The 23,323-nt window shown below is 37.9% G+C and overlaps 2 protein-coding genes across 2 annotated transcripts; both read right to left on the bottom strand.

The window, feature by feature from the left end:
- Nucleotides 1-47: 47 nt before the first annotated feature.
- On the bottom strand, nucleotides 48-7,343 carry LOC144634688 (uncharacterized). Its single transcript, XM_078493722.1, has 2 exons — nucleotides 7,275-7,343; nucleotides 48-989 (listed from the first exon to the last, which is right to left on the bottom strand). The coding sequence occupies exons 1-2, from the start codon at nucleotides 7,332-7,334 to the stop codon at nucleotides 294-296; spliced, it is 756 nt and encodes a 251-aa protein (XP_078349848.1). The 5' UTR covers nucleotides 7,335-7,343; the 3' UTR covers nucleotides 48-293.
- A 3,385-nt stretch (nucleotides 7,344-10,728) lies between these two features.
- Nucleotides 10,729-15,201, bottom strand: LOC144634691 (uncharacterized). The gene is made up of 3 exons (XM_078493725.1): nucleotides 15,115-15,201; nucleotides 12,020-12,112; nucleotides 10,729-11,701 (listed from the first exon to the last, which is right to left on the bottom strand). The coding sequence occupies exons 2-3, from the start codon at nucleotides 12,074-12,076 to the stop codon at nucleotides 11,009-11,011; spliced, it is 750 nt and encodes a 249-aa protein (XP_078349851.1). The 5' UTR covers nucleotides 12,077-12,112; nucleotides 15,115-15,201; the 3' UTR covers nucleotides 10,729-11,008.
- Between the last annotated feature and the right edge of the window lie 8,122 nt (nucleotides 15,202-23,323).

Below are 23,323 nucleotides of genomic sequence, written 5' to 3'. Positions count from 1 at the left end.
ATGGAAATAAAATTTTAACAAGGATAAAATTGAACCACAACACATTCACACACATTGGCATAACCATTTACGAACTCGAGCTTACAAAAAACACTGGGCAATAACTTCTGCTGGAAAACAACTTCTAACTTACGCTTACTTTCCTCTCCAGAGTTAACATGTCTCTTTATTTCACTGAGAAGTATAGTTACCTTTTGGCCTGAAGTTCCATTTATTTCTATTCCTACAATACCCCACAAATAAGTAAAAAAGTACTGAAACCGTGTTTTCTGTATATACCGACTATTTCAATGTCACTCGGTCATGTAGCCACCAAACCACCAATTAGTAGACTGATCATTTCCCATGGTGCAACGAAAGTTGCTGTTAACAGTATAGTAGAAACCAAAGTTGTCTTCACTGGAAACAGATCCTGCGTTAGGTTTGAAGGCACAGCTGCCGGGGTAATGGCTGTCGGTGGTGAGGATCCAAGTGCTTTGCCTCTGCCAGACCCTTACAGTGGTACCACTCCCGGCTGCGTGTCCACGAATATTCACGTAATCTACTGGGAGACAATTCCCGCTACCATGATACGTCATGATGTCAAAGTCGCTGAACTTGCCTCTGAGGTAATCTCTGTAATCAATCTTCTGTTTCATGATGTTAAAGCTGCAGGTTGCTCGCCAGTATGTGGATCGGCTGCGGAGGCTTTTCATTCGAGCCAGAGTCTGGCGGTAGATGTACCAGTTTGGGGTGTTGTGGTTGATTGGTGCGTCTTGCATGAAACCTTTCCGTTGAAACTGAGGCAAATCTTTGTACGTCAGGCTCCAGGTAATGACTAGGGTCCAGGCTGCTCCCGGCTCGGATGACAGATCACAGTATGCCACGTATCGCTTATCTTGATCATCAAAAAGCCAGTAGAAGCCGTTCTGAAACTTGCTACGTTGCAAGTAGTCCAAACAGGATCTGGCCTTGACGTAGTTTACTTGTAAATGGATATCGTCGGGGATCTGTTATAGAGAATTTACGAAAACAAATTATTTGGTTTTCTTGTTGTTACAGTGACTTATGAAATTGTTTAGTTACAGTACATTTATTGAAAATGGTAAACTGAGTTTAAACCCGGAACGACAAATTGTTACTACAGACCAAAGGATACTGCAATAAGTGGCCATAAAATGGGGGAAAGGTACAGATTAAAATGTGTGCTTCGACAAATGGTCTTCAGCCTTCTATATTAAAGGTCAAATGAACAGAAATTTCGATTTTGTTTTTATTTTTGAGTTATTTTTTCAAAAATAGCTCTTAGTCGGCGTGATGTTCCGTGAATCAGTCAGTGGGTCAGTGGGTCAGTGAAGTATGTTTGTTTGTCACACCAATCAGATTTCAAGTACTATCGGAACCAATCAAATTGTAGTTTATAAAGGGGAAAGCAATCTGACACAGTTGTAACCTGCGATCAGGGAGGGAAAAAGAACGCCTGATACATTTATTTAACCGGCCGCCAACCGCCCCCAAATTTAAATAAACTAAGGTCACTAAGGTGTCGTCGAACTGTCAAACCACTCTTTGTAGATGGCGGCAAATTCGGGACTCGGATTTCCATGAGGCGTGAAAAACGTCTGCAGAATAATTTAATATACATGTACAGCCTGTATTAAAACTCCGCCGTACTAAAATAAAAATGCTTTCAGTAGCAGGGAGAAATGGCGCTCGCGAATATATATTTATCAGCGATAGTTGCCGTCCCTTACAGCTCACAAAAAAGGAATTTACAGATGAGCTGTTTTACGGTGCGGATAGCATCGTGTAGCTTTTAAGTAAACACTGTAAACATTCCAACACCTCTGGAATATTTGCTTTCCCGAAACTCATTCGATGAACTGCCAAAACACCGTCACGAAAACAAATTACACATTGTCGAACACTCTATCTGTTCTGCATTCAGAGAATTACACTTGAAATTTGTCAGGGCTTCAGCTAACGTAGAAGAAAAATCGTCCTCGCAATTAACACGCCTCGTCTAAGCCATTAGCACCATTAGCACCAGCTTTTGACCGGAAGTCTCGTTGAAATACTACAGCCAATCAGTCCACACCGCTTCATTTAGTATTGTTTCTCGACCAATCAGAAGAAAAACCAGAATCCGGTTTTTTTACATACGATTCGACAAGTAAATGTATCATGCCCTCCTTCCCCGGAGTGGTAAGTAGGGAGGAATGGGCATGATCTCAGGTTAACACAGTTGTAGTCAGCAATTTCGTTCGAAGTTTTTAGATTAGAAGGAGGCGGAATCGGTGAGTTGTGATTTAACCCTGGACTGATGATAAAAACGTTTTTCGTAACGCTCGCCTGCTTACAACGCACACGCCGTGAGCAAAAGGCCCAACACTAACTTGTTATTCGTCTTATTCGAGCGTACGTTTGGAGAGGCTAGCTTTCCTGACCGTAGTAAAAATAACATATAACATTTGCACAAAGCAGATTTGAAGAATAATGTTGTCATTACTTTTGCCGTCCGCTTTGCGAAGTTCGTTGGGAAATTGGAAAGTTTGTTATGAAGTTGCCAAATAGGTTGCGAGTTTGTGAATCAAATTGTGAGCTTCGATACAAAGTTCCCAACTTCGGCCCGAAATTAATAAAACCTTCTATAATATATTATGTTATCAAAAAGGGCTTTGCTACGCTAAACTGTTGGAAACAAATGTCATAAAAATAAAAAACTTTTATGTTCAGCGAGCCGTAAACATGTCTGTCGCGTCGCGTCGCGTCGGTTTCGATTAAAATCATTTTTACATATGGGTAAACCATCCAGTTTCATCCGGTTTACAAACGCAGAAGACTTGAAATTGAAGACAGTGAAGATTGTGCCTCACAGAAATCGTTAAATATGTGTTTTCATACAAAAAAGTTGAAATTTGACCAAATTTCTACCTGCGTAAAATTTATTTATCGGCAAATCACTTGCGTGATCGCTGATGCGAAACGTTGTCTTGCACTTCAAGCTACTTCAACTTTCCTTGACAAGCTCTAAAATCTTCGAGTTCAGAAATCGCCATGACTTTCGAGCAACATGTCTTGTTTCTCCTCAACTACCAAAACTTAGAAAGTTCAGTCGGGCCGAAGTTGGGAACTTATCGAAGTTCGCAATTTGATTCGCAAACTCGCAACGTAATTGGCAACTTCATAACAAAGTTTCCAATTTCCCAACAAACTTCGCAAAGCGGGCGGCCAAAGTAAACTGAAATCAACTGTAAAACATCTCGTTCAAACATTTAATGAACCGGTACAAGTTTTAACTTTGCTGTTAAAAGCAACTACGATCGACAGCAAAAACAAAATAAGAGCGTGCCATTCCGTGACAATTTGATAACTCAATTAGTTCTTGTTTGTTGAATAGAATTTAGGTTTTGAATGAACGAAAATCTTTGTTGAACAGTTCTGACAGGAAACAAATACTCCAGGTGTAGTACGCTTTAAAGAACTTTCCCGAAGAAAGTGGTTTTTGATTTTATGCGTTTATTACTTCGTTTATTATAGTACTTTTCGTTCAATGTCTATATGGAAACGTGGCTTTTTCGAGAAAAACAAGGGTATCGTGTTACGTTCGTTTTTAAAAAACAAAGGTCTCATGTTACAAAAGTGAGAAAAACAACAATATCATGTTTCAGTTTATCATGTTGGCAAAAAGCCAAAAGTATTCCGTAACAAACAAAAGTAACACGTTACGGTTGCTACAAAGCTAGCAACAAAATAACCGCTTAAACAGAATAAGAACGTGCCATTTTGTGACATTTTGATAATTGAATTAGTTTTTGTTTTTCAATTAAATGATGAAAATTTACGTATTAAATAAAACAGTTCTGATGTATCAAAATGCACGTAAAAGGTATTTTGTTTGCAAGCAAATATTGTGCAAAAAAGTGACTCCGTGGGCCGCCATAGACAAATAGCTGAACCCATGGCATAAACCATCCCAACAGGACAATCACCCAGTTTCACCCCAAGCCACCCCATAAATTGAAAAAATAACTCCTGCACGCTTAGCGTGCCTATGTTTTGCATATGTGTTTATTAAGAGCCAAATAAACATATCCCGAAGTTTCAAAGTAATCGGACATTGCATCGCAGACATATTGCAATTTCAAAAATGCTTTTTTTAGGCCCTCAGAATTGTCGGAAAATTGTCGGAAATAAAAACTTGTGACGTCATAATTGGTGTTTTTGAAGACGACCGCACACCGATTTCGCAGACCCCACCTTAAAATTTAAATAAATGTGTTTAGTGACATTTCAAGCAGTTATTTCGTTCTGTTCGGCCGTTTTTCAGTTGATTGATTGTTGGTTATTGTTCAGAGAGCGAAATCGTTGCAGCGACGTGTCGCCAAGTGTGTCCCGACCTTTAAAGTTTTGTTTGCTGTCGTTTTGCATATCATGTGAGACATAGGTAGAATGCACGCTGGTATGAAAACAAATCAGGAATCTCTATTGTTCTTTCTCATTAGCATTTGACGTTAGAATTATCTGCACGTGCGTTATCTATGCACGTGCGTTTTGAATCTTGGTACACTTCAAAGCCGTTCTCTGCCGAACAACAACGTGAAATGACGAAATTCTGCGTACTTTGGATAACGTCAGCCACGACGGCTAATTTTTGGTTTTTCTATTTGGGGTTGAACGTTCTCTTTGAATATGCAGCGGGAGCTAGTTCTTAAAGCGATAAATAAGCAGAATACGTCCGGAAAGTTGTGAGATTCCCAAGTAAAATATAAATTCATTTTGCACCAGACGTTGTCGTTGACGTTGCCATCGGTGCGGTCTGCGGAATCGGTCTGTGGTCGTCTTCAAAAACACCAATTATGACGTCAAAAATTCGTTCAATTCCTTCCATTTCAGTGCGCAATCGTTCAAAAACGTGTTCGTGAAGCCTTCGGAAATCTTCGTATTTTTTTTTGGCTGTAATTCACGCTTTAAGGCTCGGAAAGCAAACATTTTTCTTAATTTTACTCAATTATGGATAGTTTTAGCGTTTGGTTGGTTAAAATGGCATTTAATTTAATTTTGAAATTTCTGTTCATTTGACCTTTAAAGCGAGATGTTTTGGATAGAACTTGTGAGAGCTTTTACTTAATTGTTTTTCCCGTTTGCAGAAAAAACATTTTCCTTTAATGCCGGGAAAACGTGCATCGAAATAAACCATTACTTTAATAGGCCCGGGCCAAACGTCGAACTTCACTTGAAACGAACTAAACTGAGCGAATTAAGTTCATGATAAGTTCGACGTTTGACTGAGTATACCGTAGAATTCCGGTTATAAGCCCTGGGCTTATACAACTTCGTAAGGGGTTTTGGGTGGGCCTATAAGCGGAGGGGCTTATATCCGGGAGGGCTTATAAGCGCAAGCGGAATGAAAAAATCGTTTCGAATAGTGTCACAGGAGTGTTGACTGAAATACGTTTTTAAGTTAAAAACGCATAATAAAGCAACATTTAGCCCTGTTCAGTACTGTCATCCGGTAGAGGGGGGCTTATATCCGGGGGGGGGGCTTATAATCGGATGTATTTTTTTGTTTCCAGGTAGATGGGCCTATAACCGGGAGGGCTTATAAGCGGGGGGGCTTATAACCGGAATTTTACGGTATATTAAGATCGACCAACACGTTCTATCCGTCTGCTTCAGACAGATAGAACTGTGGGACACACGTCGATCTTTTCATGAAACGAACTTAAAAATGAAATCTAACAAACGCTGTCGTTGCGAGCTGGGCCATTTACTAGGTTGATATATGACACGCGTCCTGCATACTGCTAGGATCAGCAATGTCGAAATCATCACATGTGTAGTAAATAATAAAGATGGTAAATTTCAAGCTCGGTGATAAATAGTGAAGAAATTATTCAACATGACACGAGTGTGGGACAAAGAAAAAATCTGAGTCCCCGACGGGAAAGGTATCAACACAAGCAGGTCAACACAATTTGCACTACGTACCTAGCAAGCATGGCTTCAACAGAGCGTTAAATATAACCGAATTTTTGGCTGAATTTGGGTTCGGTAAATACCTAATCGTACCCTTTTTGGTACGCTTCGGCTGCATATCAGGCTCGTTTGGTCTCGCCATGGGTATTTTGGCTCGACTGCGTCTCGCCAAAATACGAACCATGGCTCGACAAAACTCGCCTGATATGCCGCCGAAGCGTACCAAAAAGGTACGATTAGGTATAAAAAGCACGCAGCTGACGAATGTTCTCGCCATCATGATCATCTGACGTTTGTGCGCCCGTGCGGCGTGTAGATCATTTCAGATCTCGATTTTTGAAAACCAAAGGACAATTTCAAAACAAAATAGTACTGGTTTACCGTAAAGTTAATGATAAGACCTTAATTGGTGCTTGTCGTGTTTTGTTGAAGGAATTCAGACGCTCTTTGACGAAAATAATTTGTAAAACAAAACACTTTCAATCACAAATCACTCCGTTCAGGTGTATTTTGTTTTGCGATTGTTTTGCGTGACGATTCGTTCTTCACTCAGAATTTGTGTCCAGTGAAATTATTTAACAAATCGACCACATGTTTCCATGGTCTACTTAACACATAGATTCCATTTTGCCGTGCGTCTGTTCAGTGATAGATCACAGATGACGTCAAAATGTGGTAAGACTCGCTAGGCGAGTGGGTCACTGTTGTTCTTACCACATTTTGACGTCTTCTGTGATCTATAACTGAACAGACCCACGGCAGATCACCTGACCACCACGGCAGACCCACGACAGATCACCTGAGTAGAAGTCCAATCCTGGATTCCGAAAACAAATAGGCACTTGATTCAAACAAAACACGATGAAATTCGCTTTCATTCATGGAGACCAAACGTGTGTGCGTGGCGTGATCTGACGTCACTTTCATGGTCTATACTCTCACCGACCATAATTTTTGACCAATCAGCGCGCTAGAATTCTCTCGGTTATGTTATAAATAGTTATCGATTGCAAAGTCGTGAAAATTCTATTTAATTACCGCGCAGTTGACAAAGTGGGGAAAACGGGGTGATTCTCGGGTCAGTTGCGGACACTCCACGTTTGACCGAGCACAAATCAGCAGAAGCATAGGGTGGATCAGACAATGAAAACACCTGGAGCGAATTATGAACTGGACTCACTCCAGGCCGCACGGCTAGTTGATTTTAGGAAAATAGCTTTAAAACCGTTTTATTAAATAAAGTTGTTTTACTTTAATTTTTAATTTTTTCAATAACACTTTCATATAATTTCTATTCGGTTGCGCCATATACTCACAGATGATCTTATTTGACTCACGGCAGCCAAAATCAGCAGGCTAAATAGGCTCAGCTTCATGACTGTTCTTTGCCTGGGTGGGAAATATGAACAGTATAAACCTCATAAGGAAATATAACAACACTCAGAAACTATTGTGGCTCTATAAAGGTGTCTCTGGGTTTCCGAGTGAACTTGAAAAGGGAACAAACTTGATGTGAAAAGAGGGCTTAAGTGAATGACAAACTGAGGAGAATACGGCTAATTCGAGAAAGGTTTTCGGAAAAAAGCACAAAAGAACACGCGAAAGGTTGAATGGGTAGAGGTAAAGAGCTACTGCACGTGCTGAGATTGTGATATGACAAACGAAAATTTACACGTTTTCTTTTTCTTCAGACATTTGGAAACAAGGCTTTTAGCCACGCAGAATTTTTGAAGAATTTCATAACCCAAAGACATTCGACTGAGAAAGTAGAGCTACAGTACAAGGCCTCCTGAGAGGAAAAACAAAATTGTCACGTGCAGAAATACAAACTTGTACTTTTCCTCTAGGCCAATATGCAAAATTCCAGTGAATACCCAGACCACCTTTCGGTCTTGTTGCGTGCACTTTTGCGCTTTTTTCCGACAGCCTTTCTCGAATTAGCTGTTTGCTGTCTTTGCAATGACATTTCCAAATGGTAAGATATTCTAGTCTTCTCGGATAAGGAAGATAAACTGTAGATCCTGTCTCATGGAACTTCAGTGTTATGGTCAGAAGGGGACATTAAAAGCCCACACACTTATTGTAAAGAGTAGGGTATGGAGTTCCGCTGTTGTGGTCTGGTCTTTGTTCGTTATACTGTGTGCACTGTTGAAATGCTCAAAGACTGATTAGCTGTATAAGCTACTCTGCAAATCCGATGGTAAATAGATAAAGATGATGTATGTGTAAGCTCTGAATTAGGAGGTTTGTCGATACTTTCGTGAGTGTGTTCATTCACAACAGTTATGATACTGCGAAACGTTTGGACTAAATAATAAATGATTGTACGGTATCCCAGGCTGCCGTACAGTTAATTATCTGAACAACTAAATAAAGACCAATTAACTGTGTTAAAGATTTCACTTACTTGCTTACCTCAGTAGATGCTCTTCTGCGGAATGACTGAACAAAACCGTACATTTACTCAATATATAACCGGCAGTATTTGGGCGGATCAGATATGGGCGGCCTTTTGTAAAAACATCCGCAGTGTCTGCAACGCGCAAATCACGACTTCTGACCCCGGTGTGAATCAGCTACAGGCTATTGTAAAACATCTGCTATGTACGGGTGCAACACTTACAAGGTCTTACTACTAGACTTCTAATTCTGTGCGGATTAGGCTAAGAAAGGGATCTTTTTGTAGACATCTATTTCGTTTGCAACACACATTTACTCAGTATATTACCGGACATTACCGGCAAAATGTTTAAATTAAAATTTTGTGGATCAGGTATAGGATACTTGTTGAAAAACATCTGCAGTGTCTGCAAAGCGCAAATCACGACTTCTGACCTGGGTGTGGATCAGCTACAGGCTATTTTATAAAACATCCGCTTTGTCTGCAACACGTAAGGGAAGAGAACTTAACATCTTTTTCGTCTGCAACACACATTTTCTCAATATATAACAAGCAGAATTTAATTGGGAGGATCAGGTATGAGTGTCTTTTTGGAAAACATCCGCTGTTTCTACAACACGCACATAAGGAGTTCTGACCCAGGTGTGGCACAGATTAGTGTTTTTTTTTGTAGACATCCGCTGTGTCTGCAACACAAACACCATTGGACTTCAAATCTCAGTGTGGATTAGCTGAAGGCCACTTTTTGTAAACATCCGCTATGTCTGTAACACAAATATCTCGATCTGTTACTTCCGTGTGGATTTGGTATCGGCTTGGACATGGTGGGAGTCATCTTTGCTTATAGATCATCGTATTTAACTTGGCTAAGACTTTCAATGTGCTCGAAAAGTGGCTGTGAAAATTTTTTTTACTGAGGGGTCATGTTTCTTATGCCCTTGACATTAAAAATGAGTGAACGTAATCTTGATCTCATATAGCGACAGTATGCTGGCATACGGGCAACTAGTAAAGTAAATTAAAGTGAATTTCTATCCTAACTCTCTGCATAAGTGTCATTTCTTTACAGTATCTCACACTGTTTAGCAGCAACAGAATACGAATGAAAGGAAATCCTTAACAGAGCATATTGTCAGATGATCTAACAAATTTCCAGCACCGTTATTTTTAGAATTGCATCGGAATTTATAAGGAGAATAAACATGAACCAGCTTATTGTACTTTTTGTTTGGTACCACAAAGGGTGTTCAATTTTATGTGGATCGCCTCCTCTAGCCCCAGGTACACTAGACAAACAGCAAAAAAATCCGATCCCCCTCCTCCCTCCCCGAAAATAAACCTTCCATATCCCAGACACAAATACCATTCCATTAAAAAAGGCCTCTGGAATATAAACCTATGATCTTATAAATTTACTTTTAGCTTTTTAAGAATGTTTAAATATCTTCCGGTTATGAAGCCCCCCACTGCTGTTTGGGTTGATTAATTTGTAATCAATGTTCATCTGATGGTCACTGTAGGACTTGTTTTGTGTTCCACATCGCTATCGATGGTGGGTTTTTACACGCATTAATATTATGTACCCTTAAGACACTTACTCCCCTCCAAAAATAAGCCTAACGATTTTTTAGACCGCAAAATTCCTTGCGATAATAAGCCCATCCAAAACATTTTTTATTATTTTTCTCCTTAAAGATAGCCTTCCACTACCCTGTCCCCCGTCCCTCCTGGTATTTGGATCCATAATGGTAGCCTCTTGTAGATAATTAGGTAAATGTGTTTTATTGTGTTTAATGGTAGCCTCTTGTAGATAATCAGGTAAATGTGTTTTATTCCTATCAGGAACCTCAGTGGTGTCAGTTCAACAAATTGTGTAAAGTCACAAGAGATGGCACAGAAACGGAGGATAACTTGCCTACCTTAAACTGCAAAGCTCTTACCAACCGTTAAGAGACTCCTGGTAGTTCTTTGGTTATCCTTGTTCGTGCCATCCTAAAAGCATTTTTTATGTTAAACATAGCTTTCACTATGTAGGGGAAACCTCATACAGTGAAATTAAATTGTGCGAGTCAGGAGTTTTTTTGAGACAGCAAACAAGAGAGAAACAGAAATCAAACAAGTATCTTATGGAAAGCCGAGAAACGCTCAATTTTTTTTCCAAGTTCGAGTGTGGTACCCTTCAAATTGCTTATATACTTTACCACGGAATTTAGTATATGAGTTTTGAGGTGATGTCGATTGCAAATTTTAAATCGATATCTACATCATTTGTAAATATTGTACTTTTATGGAAGAGAGGTAAGTTATAAATGTAACAAGAAACGCGTTTGTGACGGAAGGTTTTAAAAAAATATAATCACTCCAGTTCCTTGCTGTTAATAGTCGTGTTTATTATTGTTATTTAAACCATGCACCCATTTTTAGAAACCATACATTGGCGTATTCATTTGTGAGCTTAAACTCGCAAAAAATGTTGCACAAATAATTTCTGCTTAAAAACAGTTTCTTACTTACAGTTTTCTTTACTTTACTGTTCTCAGGATTACGTGTCACTACATTTTATGCAATCGGCCTAAATGCCATTTTCCCATCCCTAACAGCTACTAAAAAGTGACAACATGTTTTCCGTATAAATCGACTAGTTAAATGTCAGTCAGCCATGTAGCCACCAAACCACCAATTAGTGGTCTGAGTGTCTCCCATGGTACAACGGAAATTCCGGTTTATGGAATGGTAGAAACCAAAGTTGTCTTCACTGGGAACAGATCCAGCGGTTGGTATGAAGGCACAACCAGTGTGACTGCTGTCGATGTGCAGGGTGTAGGTGTTTAGTACCTGCCAGAACCTTGCTGTGGTACCACTCCCCGCTGCATGTCCACGAATATTCACATAATCCACACGTTTGCACTGACCATGACCAAGATACGTCATGATGTCAAAGTCGCTGAACTTGCCTCTGAGGTAATCTCTGTAATCAATCTTTTGTTTCATGATGTTAAAGCTGCAGGTTGCCCGCCAGTATGTGGATCGGCTGCGGAGGCTTTTCATTCGAGCCAGAGTCTGGCGGTAGATGTACCAGTTTGGGGTTTTGTGGTTGATTGGTGCGTCTTGCGTAAAAGCCTTGCTTCTAAATTGCGGCAGATCTTTATATTCTCGGTTCCAGGACATGACTAGGGTCCAGGCTGCTCCCGGCTCGGATAAAAGATCACAGTAAACCACGTATGGCTTATCTTGATCATCAAAAAGCCAGTAGAAGCCGTTCTCGCACTTGCCATGTTGCAGGTAGTCCAAACAGGATCGGGCGATGAAACCGTTTGATTGCAAATGGACAACATCAGAAGACTGGAACGGAAACAGAAATGGAAACATGCAAATAAGATAAATAAGAGCTCCTCCAGGTTTCGATAACATTTAGCTGTTATTTTAATGCAGGTAAAGGACCCCTTTGATAACAGTGTATCATTGACACTGATAGGTAAGTTTCTGTTTTAATATTTTTAATTATTATTATTATTATTATTATTATTATTATTATTTTTATTTTTATCATCATTATTATTACTATTACTATCATCATTACATGTATTATTATTATTATTATTATTGATATTTTAATTATTATGTAGATTAACTGAATTGTAAATCGCGAAAACACCTTACCGATTTTATTTCAACCACGGCGAACAAAATCAACAGAGAAAACAAGTTCAGCTTCATCTTAGGTTCTTTCAGAAGAGTCGTCAGCAACAAAGCCTGGGAGAAAAAGTAACGGTATAGGCGTATCAGTAAATGTTGGATAAATGATTTCGGTCGTAATTACGAGAAAAGTTAATGCGCACTTAATCGGTGCGAAATAGAAATGAAGTTAAGTAAATGAAAATATAGAGCATGTGCTGGTGCTGTGAAATATCTGGACTAAATACAGAAGAATAAGAAAGAGTTTTCAACTGAAAAAGTTCTTGTGGGCACTTAATTTCACGAAAAAAGGTCTGCATAATTCGCGGTTCTTTATGTTCGCGATTTGAGTGCAAAATTTTTTTCTTAGGAAATTAATTTTCGCAAAAATGAAAAAAAAAACTTGATAATTTAATTATTATTTTACACTTGTTATTGCTGAAAAGCATCCACTCATAACAAGACAAAGCTACAGAAACGGCATAGTTTACCATAGATGTTTCCTCATGCTTCAAAACAGCACAGATAGTGAAATTTGATTTTCACATTATGCACAATACGTAGACATGTGAAATTAAAGTGACATCAAAATTAGTACCAATAAGGTATTATTTAAGGTGGCTTAATACAGTTTTGAGAGGGCAAATCAGTCCAACCTTTAACTCTCTTGCACAATTTCCAGAAAAGTTTTGTCTTTCTCTTATCACTGTTTGTTACATCCTAAAACCATCTAATGCGATATTTGGAAAATAAAAATGCTAATAAACAGCTTAAATGAACGGCCGAGTGCTTATGAGGGGACCGGCACTTGTAGTTTAAACAGCGTTTTTCTCAAAATCTTCCCGTATGACCCTCCCTCAAAATTTCAGAAATGAGAAATTTGCTTTGATTTATCATTCATACAAAGTAATATAAAAATCTGTAAGACAGATTTTTCGCAAAATAGGAAAATTTGATATTTTGCCGACCTTTAAAATAGCTCAAAATCTGTCTTACAGATTTTTTCAAAATTTTGGCCGTGGACGTGGTTCACCCCTTAAATTTAATTGGGAAAGTTTCATAATCGATTGTACGGTAGGTTTTCGAGAAAATCTGGATCAAAATCTGGCTCTGGCGACCTCCGAAGCGAATCAAATTGCGCGTGCGAGTGCGCGCTGATATGACGCCATGCGTCGCGAGCGATACTGAAAGACCAGGGGAAAGACATAATTAGAACTTCTCTGTCGGTTGTTTATCCACATTTTTTTTGTCGTGTTGTTTTTCGTCCCAAGTTTCGAGACCTATCTGAAAATATTTTGAAGTTTTCTTTTGTATATAAATTTGGTAAAGCGCGGTAAAGCAGATGGAACTCTTTTTCGTTTTTGTTTAGAGTTGCTAGCGCGATTTTAGGCCGCGCGAGCAATAATGTATCAAGCAGAAAATCGTAGCGCGCGCCTTTGAGCCATGTTAAAACTGTATTCAGCCACCTTAAGGTGATTCCACGGTATTGCATTGCGCATCCTTGCTGCGCATAAGTTATCGCGTCATTTAGCGCGCGCGCACACAGAACACTACGAGATTTTCTTCAGGCTAAGCTCGGTAGGGAAATAAATGATCATTTTCTCTTAAACGAGCACGGTGACCCCCATTTTTTAATGCATTAATTTTAATGTCATACGGCTGTCTACAATATATCGCGTTTTAAAGAAAAGTTTAAAATTCTACATTATGATATTTTAATTTTAATGCCGTAAAAAACACGTTTTTGGTAGTGCCGTTAACGTGCGCACGAAGCAAAATCTTTAATTTCTTTCATTATCTTAATTCCTGTACAATAAGAATAGTTTTTAATATAAGATCAAAGTCTATTTTGTTGAACTAGACTAATACTTTAATGCAAAAATGATTTTTTCTGGAAACAATAGCGTTCCCCATTTGGATTACTAGGGTTCCTAATATATACCTCGCGGGTCGTATATTTACTATAATTCCCATCCATTTTACACAAAAACTATCTCGGTGACCCCCATTTTTTATTTCATTTTTTTAATGCTCATAACATAATTGTAACCTGGACCAAGTTTCAGAAAATTTTTAATACTCCTTCTATTTCAGTGGAATCACCTTAACGTTTGATTATTGAGGGAGATGACAGCGCTATATTGAGCCCCGGTTAGGGGCTCCCCCACGTACGACCACGTACGCGACGAAATTCAATCATTCTGTTCAATGACTCGTGGTAATTCAAAACTTCTGAAACCAACGCCTTCCCTAGTTTTTATAGTTGTAGTATAGTTCTGGTTACTTCACACAAAATGCGCCTCTACACGATATAAATGGAAAGGGAGCTGGATCTAATTCAGTTTGAAAATAATACAGTTTTTCGTGTGTTTTTTGTTTTTAATCGATACACTTTTATGAACTTGCTGCTCTATTAATCCGAATGTTTAAATAAATATTATTGATTGAGAATTATCGATTGATCGGAGGTTTTTAATTTGCGAAGTAATGCTCGCTATTAATAAGTAAGCTTGTTTTGAACTGTTTTGTTTTTGGTAAATTATAATGTTGTTTAGGTCAAATTATTTTGTTTTATCGTTGCTATAAGGTAATACTTTAAACTTACTGGATGAACTTCCTCCGTTTTTCAGTGGTAAGCAATATACATAAAAAAATCTGAACTCAACTAAATATATTAAAATCAAACAAAATATCATAATTAACTTCACCAACTAAAACACAAAAATGAAAGAAAAATTTAATAGAACATGTCTGTAAATGTAGAAAAAGGCGAAGCAAAGAGCTCAAAATTGAAAGTGGCATTGTGGGGATATCCGAAACCGACACAACTTCGTTTTAAAAGTATATCAGACTTTCACTACAAGCCTATTTTAAAAACAGGCTTAAAAAGCGTATTCAGTAGAGTTTTTGTCCTATTCTGCACACCATCAGTGAAAAGAATACAAACCAAACATAAGTTAAAAGTGAGCACGGCGAGATTTCATTGCTTTTATACCACTCTACGGCGGTTAGTTTCCAAACATTTTGTTAACGTTCAGATGAACTACTGTCCCAGTTCAGAGCTCTAATTTTACACTTACCTGAGTTTCAAAGTGGAATAGGATCGTTGGAGGCCGTTCTCCAAAGTCTTGCACCGATCAATGAAAAACATGAAACCAGGGGCGTCCTATTCATACATCCTCGATTCTAATGTGTTGATCTTTTAGTGTGGCAGTTTACTGCAGCTGAAAACATGTTTACAAAGCGCCAGAAAAGATTAGTAGGCTTTTGAATGACGGCCGTTATACCGTCCTTGGTATCACGGTTGGGATTAAACAAAGATTTATGATCCATAATTGCTTTATTGGGTTAAGATGCTGAATTCACAGACTATTTCTATAGTTGTAAAAGTAAGCTTGGAAATTTCCTGGATTTCTCTTAAAATGAAAAGGCAACGACTATTTACCCAGTCTGGCATAATGTCATTTTGCTAAAGCAAGCTTTTTAGAACTTCTAATTATCGTGTAAATAATGCATCGTTGTCAGTTAATTGTATTTACTAAACTTGTTTCAGCACAAAATCCAGTGGGAAAAACAAATGTAGTATTTCACGGTCATTAACATAGAGATACTCATTTTTTTTTTCGTCATGCAAATCAGAAGCAAGAGAAAGTGTTTTGGGTATGACCTTGCTGTTGTGGGAGAATTGTGTTAAACGTGCATGTTATGCTAAAAGCTTTGATTGCCTTAAGCAATTGATGTTTGCTTTTAAAGCCACTTAGGCAAAAATAATAATCAAATACTTGTCAAGTATTTGCTTATTATTTTTGCCTAAGTGGCTTTAAAAGCAAACATCAATTGCTTAAGGCAATCAAAGCTTTTAGCATAACATGCACGTTTAACACAATTCTCCCACAACAGCAAGGTCATACCCAAAACACTTTCTCTTGCTTCTGATTTGCATGGCGAAAAAAAAATGAGTTTCTCTATGTTAATGACCGTGAAATACTGCATTTGTTTTTCCCACTGGATTTTGTGCTGAAACAAGTTTAGTAAATACAATTAATTGACAACGATGCATTATTTACACGATAATTAGAAGTTCTAAAAAGCTTGCTTTAGCAAAAAACACTTAAAACGACTCGCCAACAGGTATTTGTATAAACAGATGGAATCGAACTAATTTGGTTTCAGTTTTAGATAATTGATCACACAATTGAAACTTTAAAATTACCTTATTAAAACCTGACCCTTTTTGAAAAATCTTGCAGAAAATCGTGAATTTTTCCACGCATGCACGTTTTGATAAACTGTGCAACTACCAGGTTGAGATGTTCTAAGCCACACGTGACTGTCATCATCTTCCTTGCAGATTAAACATTTGTTTTAAACGCCAATTAGCACAAAATCAAAATCTATTTTCAAAGTATTTGTTTTAGACACGTGTATTGTTAATCATAGCGTGTCCAAATACATAGCAGGAGATGCAAACCTTTTTTCCCAACTTGAAAGTTGGACGTTCAGCTTTACGATATCAACTTTTGTTTTTGGCATTCTGCATTCCCTTCATAGATCCTGTTTTTTCACTCGCGTATAATTAAGTTTTGCAGCTTAAGGTCGCGGGGGACACCTTAGGCTCATCATTATGCATTTATTTAAAGCGTATGCACGAAGTACAACGACTGACATCGACAACTTTACGAGATATTTATGACTGGACAAAAATATGGGCGCGTGCGTGTGATTTGTAAAAAATCCCTGTTTCTTTGATATTTTAACCAATTTAAAACAACACTTAGCGATATACGTTCATATGGATTGTAGAAAGTATTTAAGCTTATTTTCATTTAAATTTGAATATTTCTGCAACTCAGAGTAATCAAAAAATATTTGGCATAAACAATCGTGCCCTATTTAAAAACGCATTGTTCTCACCATAAAAGCGTGGAATATAATTACCATAATTACATCTTTCCTTGGCAAAATGATCGTATTTAGGTCGGGACACCTTCGGAAATCTCAAAGTTTGGACTTTTCCGACAATTTTGTGGCAGAGAATACAGCGCGGATACAGAACTTCATTACTTGCCACTGCAGATAGGTAAACTATGAATACTGTAGTGTGTCATAACAGAAGCGGAATTTTAAAAGAGCGCTTTTAGAAAGAGGTAGAAGACATTGAATTCAAATTTGCGCACTTAAACCGCCATAACTTGCTGGCAAACTTTAAATTAAAAAATCCGCTTCTGTTATGACACTCTTGAGGTATTGACTGATTAGCTTTTGACAAGATCACAGTGTGCTGTCTCCTACTCGTTCCACAAACTCTGCCACAAAATCATGTTTTTCCAAATTTGGTACAAACGAGGCTATAACATCGCCGTTAAATGCAATCTACCAAATAAAAGATGACATTCACAATCTTTTGTCATTTCTTTGTGTCTCTGTAAAATTTGAGCTTAATCGCACCCATAACAGCTGAGAAATAAGCGTTTTAAAAGATGCAGGTCAAGCAAAATTTTCCTTCATGAATTTATTCATGCAGTTGGTATCCCCCGCGACCTTAAGGTCGCGGGGGACACCTAAGGCTCATCATTATGCATTTATTTAAAGCGTATGCACGAAGTACAGCGACTGACATCGACAACTTTACGACATATTTATGACTGGACAAAAATATGGGCGCGTGCGCGTGATTTGAAAAAAATCCCTGTTTCTTTGATATTTTAACCAATTTGAAACAACAATTAGCGATATACGTTCTTATAGATTGTAGGAAGTCTTTGAGCTTATTTTCATTTAAATTTGAATATTTCTGCAACTCAGTAATCACAAAAATATCCGGCATAAACAATCGTGTCCTTTTTAAAAACGCATTGTTCTCACCATAAAAGCGTGGAATATAATTACCATAATTACATCTCTCTTTGGCAAAATGATCGTATTTAGTTCGGGACACCTTCGGAAATCTCAAAGTTTGGACTTTTCCGACAATTTTGTGGCAGAGAATACAGCACGGATACAGAACTTCAAGACTTGCCACTGCAGATAGGTAAACTATGAATACTGTAGTGTGTCATAACAGAAGCGGAATTTTAAAAGAGCGCTTTTAGAAAGAGGTAGAAGGCATTAAATTCAAATTTGCGCATTTAAACCGCCCTAACTTGCTGGCAAATTTTAAATTAAAAAATCCGCTTCTGTTATGACACTCTAGAGATATTGACTGATTAGTTTTTGACAAGATCACAGTGTGCTGTCTTCTACTCGTTCCGCAAACTCTGCCACAAAATCACGTTTTTCCCAATTTGGCACTAACGAGGCTATAACGTTGCCGTTAAATGAAATCTGCCAAATAAAAGATGACATTCACAATCTTTCGTCATTTCTTTATGTCTCTGTAAAATTTGAGCTTAATCGCACCCATAACAGCTGAGAAATAAGCGTCTTAAAAGATGCAGGTCAAGCAAAATTTCGCTTCATGAATTTATTCATGCTGTAGGTATCCCCCGCGACCTTAAACAAGTGGAAAAAATTGCGTAAAGTTGGCAATATTTAAATATTATTCAACAGATGCGCGCGCTGCCCATATATGGTCAAAATTTTAACGATATCTGTCATCCGTACATAACAGATATCCTGCGATATTCGTAGGTTGCGAAGATTCGTCCGAAATCTTGTAAAGCGCTGCATAATTAATTACAGTTTTTCTATGTCCAAAATGTGTTTCGTTGACAATTTGTTGAATAATAAAACAATTATCCTGCTCAATCTTGCGGAATATCGTCTGATTTTAGCCAACTCGGCCTACGGCCTCGTCGGCTAAGTATCAGGCGATATTCCGCGCGATTTCGCAGGATAATTGTTATGTAGGTTAACAACGCTTCCTTTTAATGCGGTATTTGCATAGCGTAAGTGATTTTGGTGTGAAAGATTACACAGGCAAAAATTTGCTTTTATCGAAAATCACTATTAAATTTTGTTTGTTCTGGGATTATCAATTAAGTCAACCACTAAATCTAAAAAGAACGAACATTAACCTATTTCATTTGGAAAAAGCGCATATGTCCTGTAGATAGGGGAATCCTGATTTCTCGAACATCCCAAAAACTCAAAAAACTCGTTTCTCTTGGAATTGCCTCACTCAGTCAAACACCCCATTTTTATCCTTTCTCTTTTCCCGATATTTTAAGCTCCTTTATTTATTGAATCAATTTTTGTTTCGTTTCTCTTGCATGGGTGCTCGGAAAAACGATATTCCAAAGTCTATATTTTACGGTCGTTACGGAAAGAAATAATGTCTTTTAAGACTGCCATTCAGAGAAAGTAGCTTACCAAACTGACTTTATTTCAGTATAAAACTCATTAAGAAAAACATGAAAGTTTAAGCGATTTGAAAAACTGTGCGGCTGTTGCGATGGAAGCTGCGATTGGAGATAATTTCTCATGGCATTTGACATTTTGCTTGAAAGCCAATTAGCCAGAAACATATCAGTTGTGCGTAATGGTGCGTTATGTAAAATCACTGTGACATGTTCCGTGACTGAAACCGTGGCATATTTTTCATAGCTTGCAACGCCGTCACTTTCGAAAGCGTTCTTTGTCGTCGTATACACGAAAGGAATAAGTTTACCTTATAGAAATCTGAACTCCGGAAAGCATGTTTCTCTGCTTAAAGCAGTCGTTTTCCTTTGAAATGATGCTCACATTTGTTCATTTTTAAGTATGTTACAACCAGAGACATTTCAGCGTTCATCTCATAACTGAAAATAATCACTTTTTTTGCGTGAGCAAATTTTATAGAACTTCTTAAATATCCTGTAAAAAGTATATTGGTGTAAGTTTATTCTAATTTCCTAAACCTTTTTTAACACGAAAGCCGGTGGGAAAGGCAAAGATGGTATTTCACGGTCATTAACCGTAACAGAAACTTACTAAGTTTCTCCCCAGAGAAATCAATGCAAAGTGTATAGGATGTATAAATATTGTTGCGGGAAAGTCGTGTTAACCTTGCATATATTATGTTAAAAGCTGTGATTGAATTAATCAATGGATGTTTACCTTCAAAGTCACTAAGGCAAAAGTAAAAAGCAAATATTAGTTGAAAACACTTTTAAAACGACTTGTCGAAATAGATTCACAAACAAATGGAATCGAAATAATCTGGTTTCAGTTTCAGATTATTTAGTCACACAATTAAAATTTTAAAATTATCTTCTTATTTTAAAAAACATGACTCTTTTTGGAAAATATTTGCAAAAATTCATGAGTTTTACACTGTGCAACAACCAGGTTGTTCTGAAAGAAAGGTTGTTCTGGGACATTCAGCGTCACGACATTTACTTGTCTACTTTTAGCATTCTACATTCCATTTATAAATCCTGGTTTTTATTCGTGTATAATTAAATAGTGCAGCTTAAAGCAGTTTGTAAAAACATTGTGAAAAGTTGGGAATATCACGTAGGCTAAATACGCTTCCTTCTATGGTGGTATTTGCATAGCGTATGTGATTTTAGTGTGTCTGAAAATTTACACATGAAAAAATTTGCTTTTGTGAGAAGAACATTTATCTTTTATCGCCGGACTTTTCTCAAAGGAAAAGTCCGGCGTAACATACCGATATTCTCTTTGTCACAAATCTTGATTGCAACATAAACGTGTTCAATGCTGTACCTCTGGGTATTAATCACCTTTAGATACACATGGTCAGTTTTTCGTTGTAGAACGAAGAGAAAAAATCGTCCCGCCTTGACAAACAGCCCCTTGGTCTGGGAGATCGGTAACAATGAATCAATCTAAAAAATTGACAGAAAATTGCAGTCCGTTAATAAACGCCGGACCCCGATTAAACGCTGGCTTCAAGTAAACGCCGGGTCCACCAAGCCAAGTTTAAAATAAACGCCGGGGGCGTTTAATTGAGAAAATACGGTATTTTATTCGCATACGTCTGAAGTGGAAATACATACAAGGCAAAATTCACCCTCGGAGACCCATGGGCAGTTAGTGGGAGCAGGGGAAAGACTTTCTCCCGCCCCCACTAACTGCCACTGGGTCTCCGAGAACGGGCAAAATTATGCCATTTTGATCACCTAGTTGCGAAAGCCAAGCCATTTTTTCAAAAGAAGTTCCATCCTGATAACCGGGCTGGAGTGCTGGACTGTAACCTACAATGGGCGCCAAAACTTCTTGAGACAGTTGATTGAAATGAATACTAATTTAACATTCCCATTTTTCCACCTTAAATCTGCTGCAGCTTGTGAACCACTCCCCCTCCCCTCTTTTCAATGTTGTACACAAACGAGGCAAGTCTTGCAGATAGCAAATCGAAGATTGTTTCGTGGGGAGGGGGTAAAATTTGTCCTAGATACTCAAAAAGGGCCGAGTCTATCAACACTTTTGGCGCCCATTGTAGTTGGTCCAGTTAGCGTGACGAATTTAGTATTCTGTTTATATGAGAAATTTTAGCTCGGTTACCGAAATTAGAAGCTCTCACAAGAGCGTCCAGGCGTCGAATTTTACGAAAAAACATTTGGCCTGCTGAAAAGTGTCGCTCGTATTTCTCGTTGTTGTAAGCCTGAAAGCTCACGAACGACCAATAGAAATCATTCTGGCCTAGAAAATCTTTGAAACGTGCCAAAATAATCGTATAGTTCAACGCGACCTTTTGCGGAAAAGCTTGTGTATTTGAAAAAAAAAGGTGTCATCCCGGTAACTGGGGTGAAGTGTTCATATGGGATACTCTAAAGAATTTGGCCGTATCACTGCTAAAAAAAGAGTAGGGGTAGTAGTTCCTTGGTGTTTTAAGTGTTGTGCTCTGCCCTGTTTATATCTATTCATGGGTTGGGTGGGTGATACAAGATAGCCGCGGCTGTCATAGGTATCTTTACACGCCAACGTCTTATTTCTCCCCAGATATGAATTGTAAAGCTCGTTTGAACGTGTCAGGCATGGAATAAGTGCTCAATAAATGCATTACCACTGTCATTATTGAAACCGCTCTTACAGCCTGCTAGGTGTGGTCATGTAATTTGTTATTTTTGAGGTAAACATCGTCGTTCGTCCGCATGAACCACTCTAGTTCTTTGGTGTAGTGATAGGACATATATTTCATCGCCAAAAGTAAATCAATCATTTACTCACGGTTCATTAATTCCATTTCTAACTTTTTGATTGCTTCAGCAACCTCAGATGCAAGTAAGAAGCGACTCAATTTTGTTTGAAAATTTTTAATTTAAGTTTCTGTCAACATTTAAGCAAGCCATTACACAACTGAAAAAAACTAAGTACTGTATTTATTAGTAATATATATATAAAAAAACTAAATGAAGTAGAAAGAGATACCTTACAATGATTCTTGAATAACTTACAAACTCCCAACAGTTAACTCAAAGGATATCTCACGCGTTACATACATAGACGCCTTAAATACTTGTTTACATATTACAGGACGTTATTGTACATACTGCTTGTGTAATAAGCAAACCATTAAAAAGTATTTGCTACATCCTTAGTTTTTCCTTAACAAGCTTATTTTTTCTTTGTAATTGAAAACGCTACTAATTTATTTTTATTTTGTCTTTGTCTATATAGGACATTGTTGTACATGTACATACTAGTTGTGTAATAAGCAAACCATTAAAAAATATTTGCTGCTTTCTTAGTTTTTCCTTAACAAACTTATTTTCTCTTTGTAATTAAAATTTCTGACTTATTTTCATTTTCTCTTTGCCTGAATTGGCAAATTTGAAGGATTCCTCGTTCTTGTTAAATTTGCAATAACAAATCAGATTTATACTTTGTAGAGATCAAACGGCGTATCACTTATCGCCATTCTTCTACGTTTCTTTGGACCTGAGTTGCTTAATCATCCTAGACCCAAAACTCCTCTTTTGCGTCTGACTGACTCGTGTCTTGCTCAGTCTAGAAAGAGAAAGTCTGGGGTCGAGAATGGTCGCTTTCTCTTCCTCAGAAGTACAAGGCGTGTAATGCGCATGCGTACCAGTCTGCTCTTAAAAAATTTGTCTGCTGTTGTGTCAAGGAATGTAATCCTATACCTAACAAATTAAACCATGAAGAGTTTGTAGAACATTCACTGAAAACGTCATTTCTCTGCATGGGGCATGCTTCCCCAAAAAGTTATATTACTTTAATCAAAACATGAAAAAACGCCGAGAGTTTAGTCCCTTCCATAGTTTATATGTAAACCTTTTATTGACAATTATTTTATTTTATTGGCTTATCAACAGAGTTAAATTTACTGGCGAAGGCATTGGCTAAGGGCGAAACGTCTTCCCTTTAGGCGAGAAAATTCGG

This window comes from Oculina patagonica, chromosome 13 (genome assembly GCF_052425735.1).
Source record: "Oculina patagonica isolate OP01 chromosome 13, crgOcupat, whole genome shotgun sequence".
Classification (NCBI taxonomy): Eukaryota; Metazoa; Cnidaria; class Anthozoa; order Scleractinia; family Oculinidae; genus Oculina; species Oculina patagonica.
Note: the sequence above shows the minus strand (reverse complement) of the source record. Positions and strands in the feature narration are given on the sequence as shown.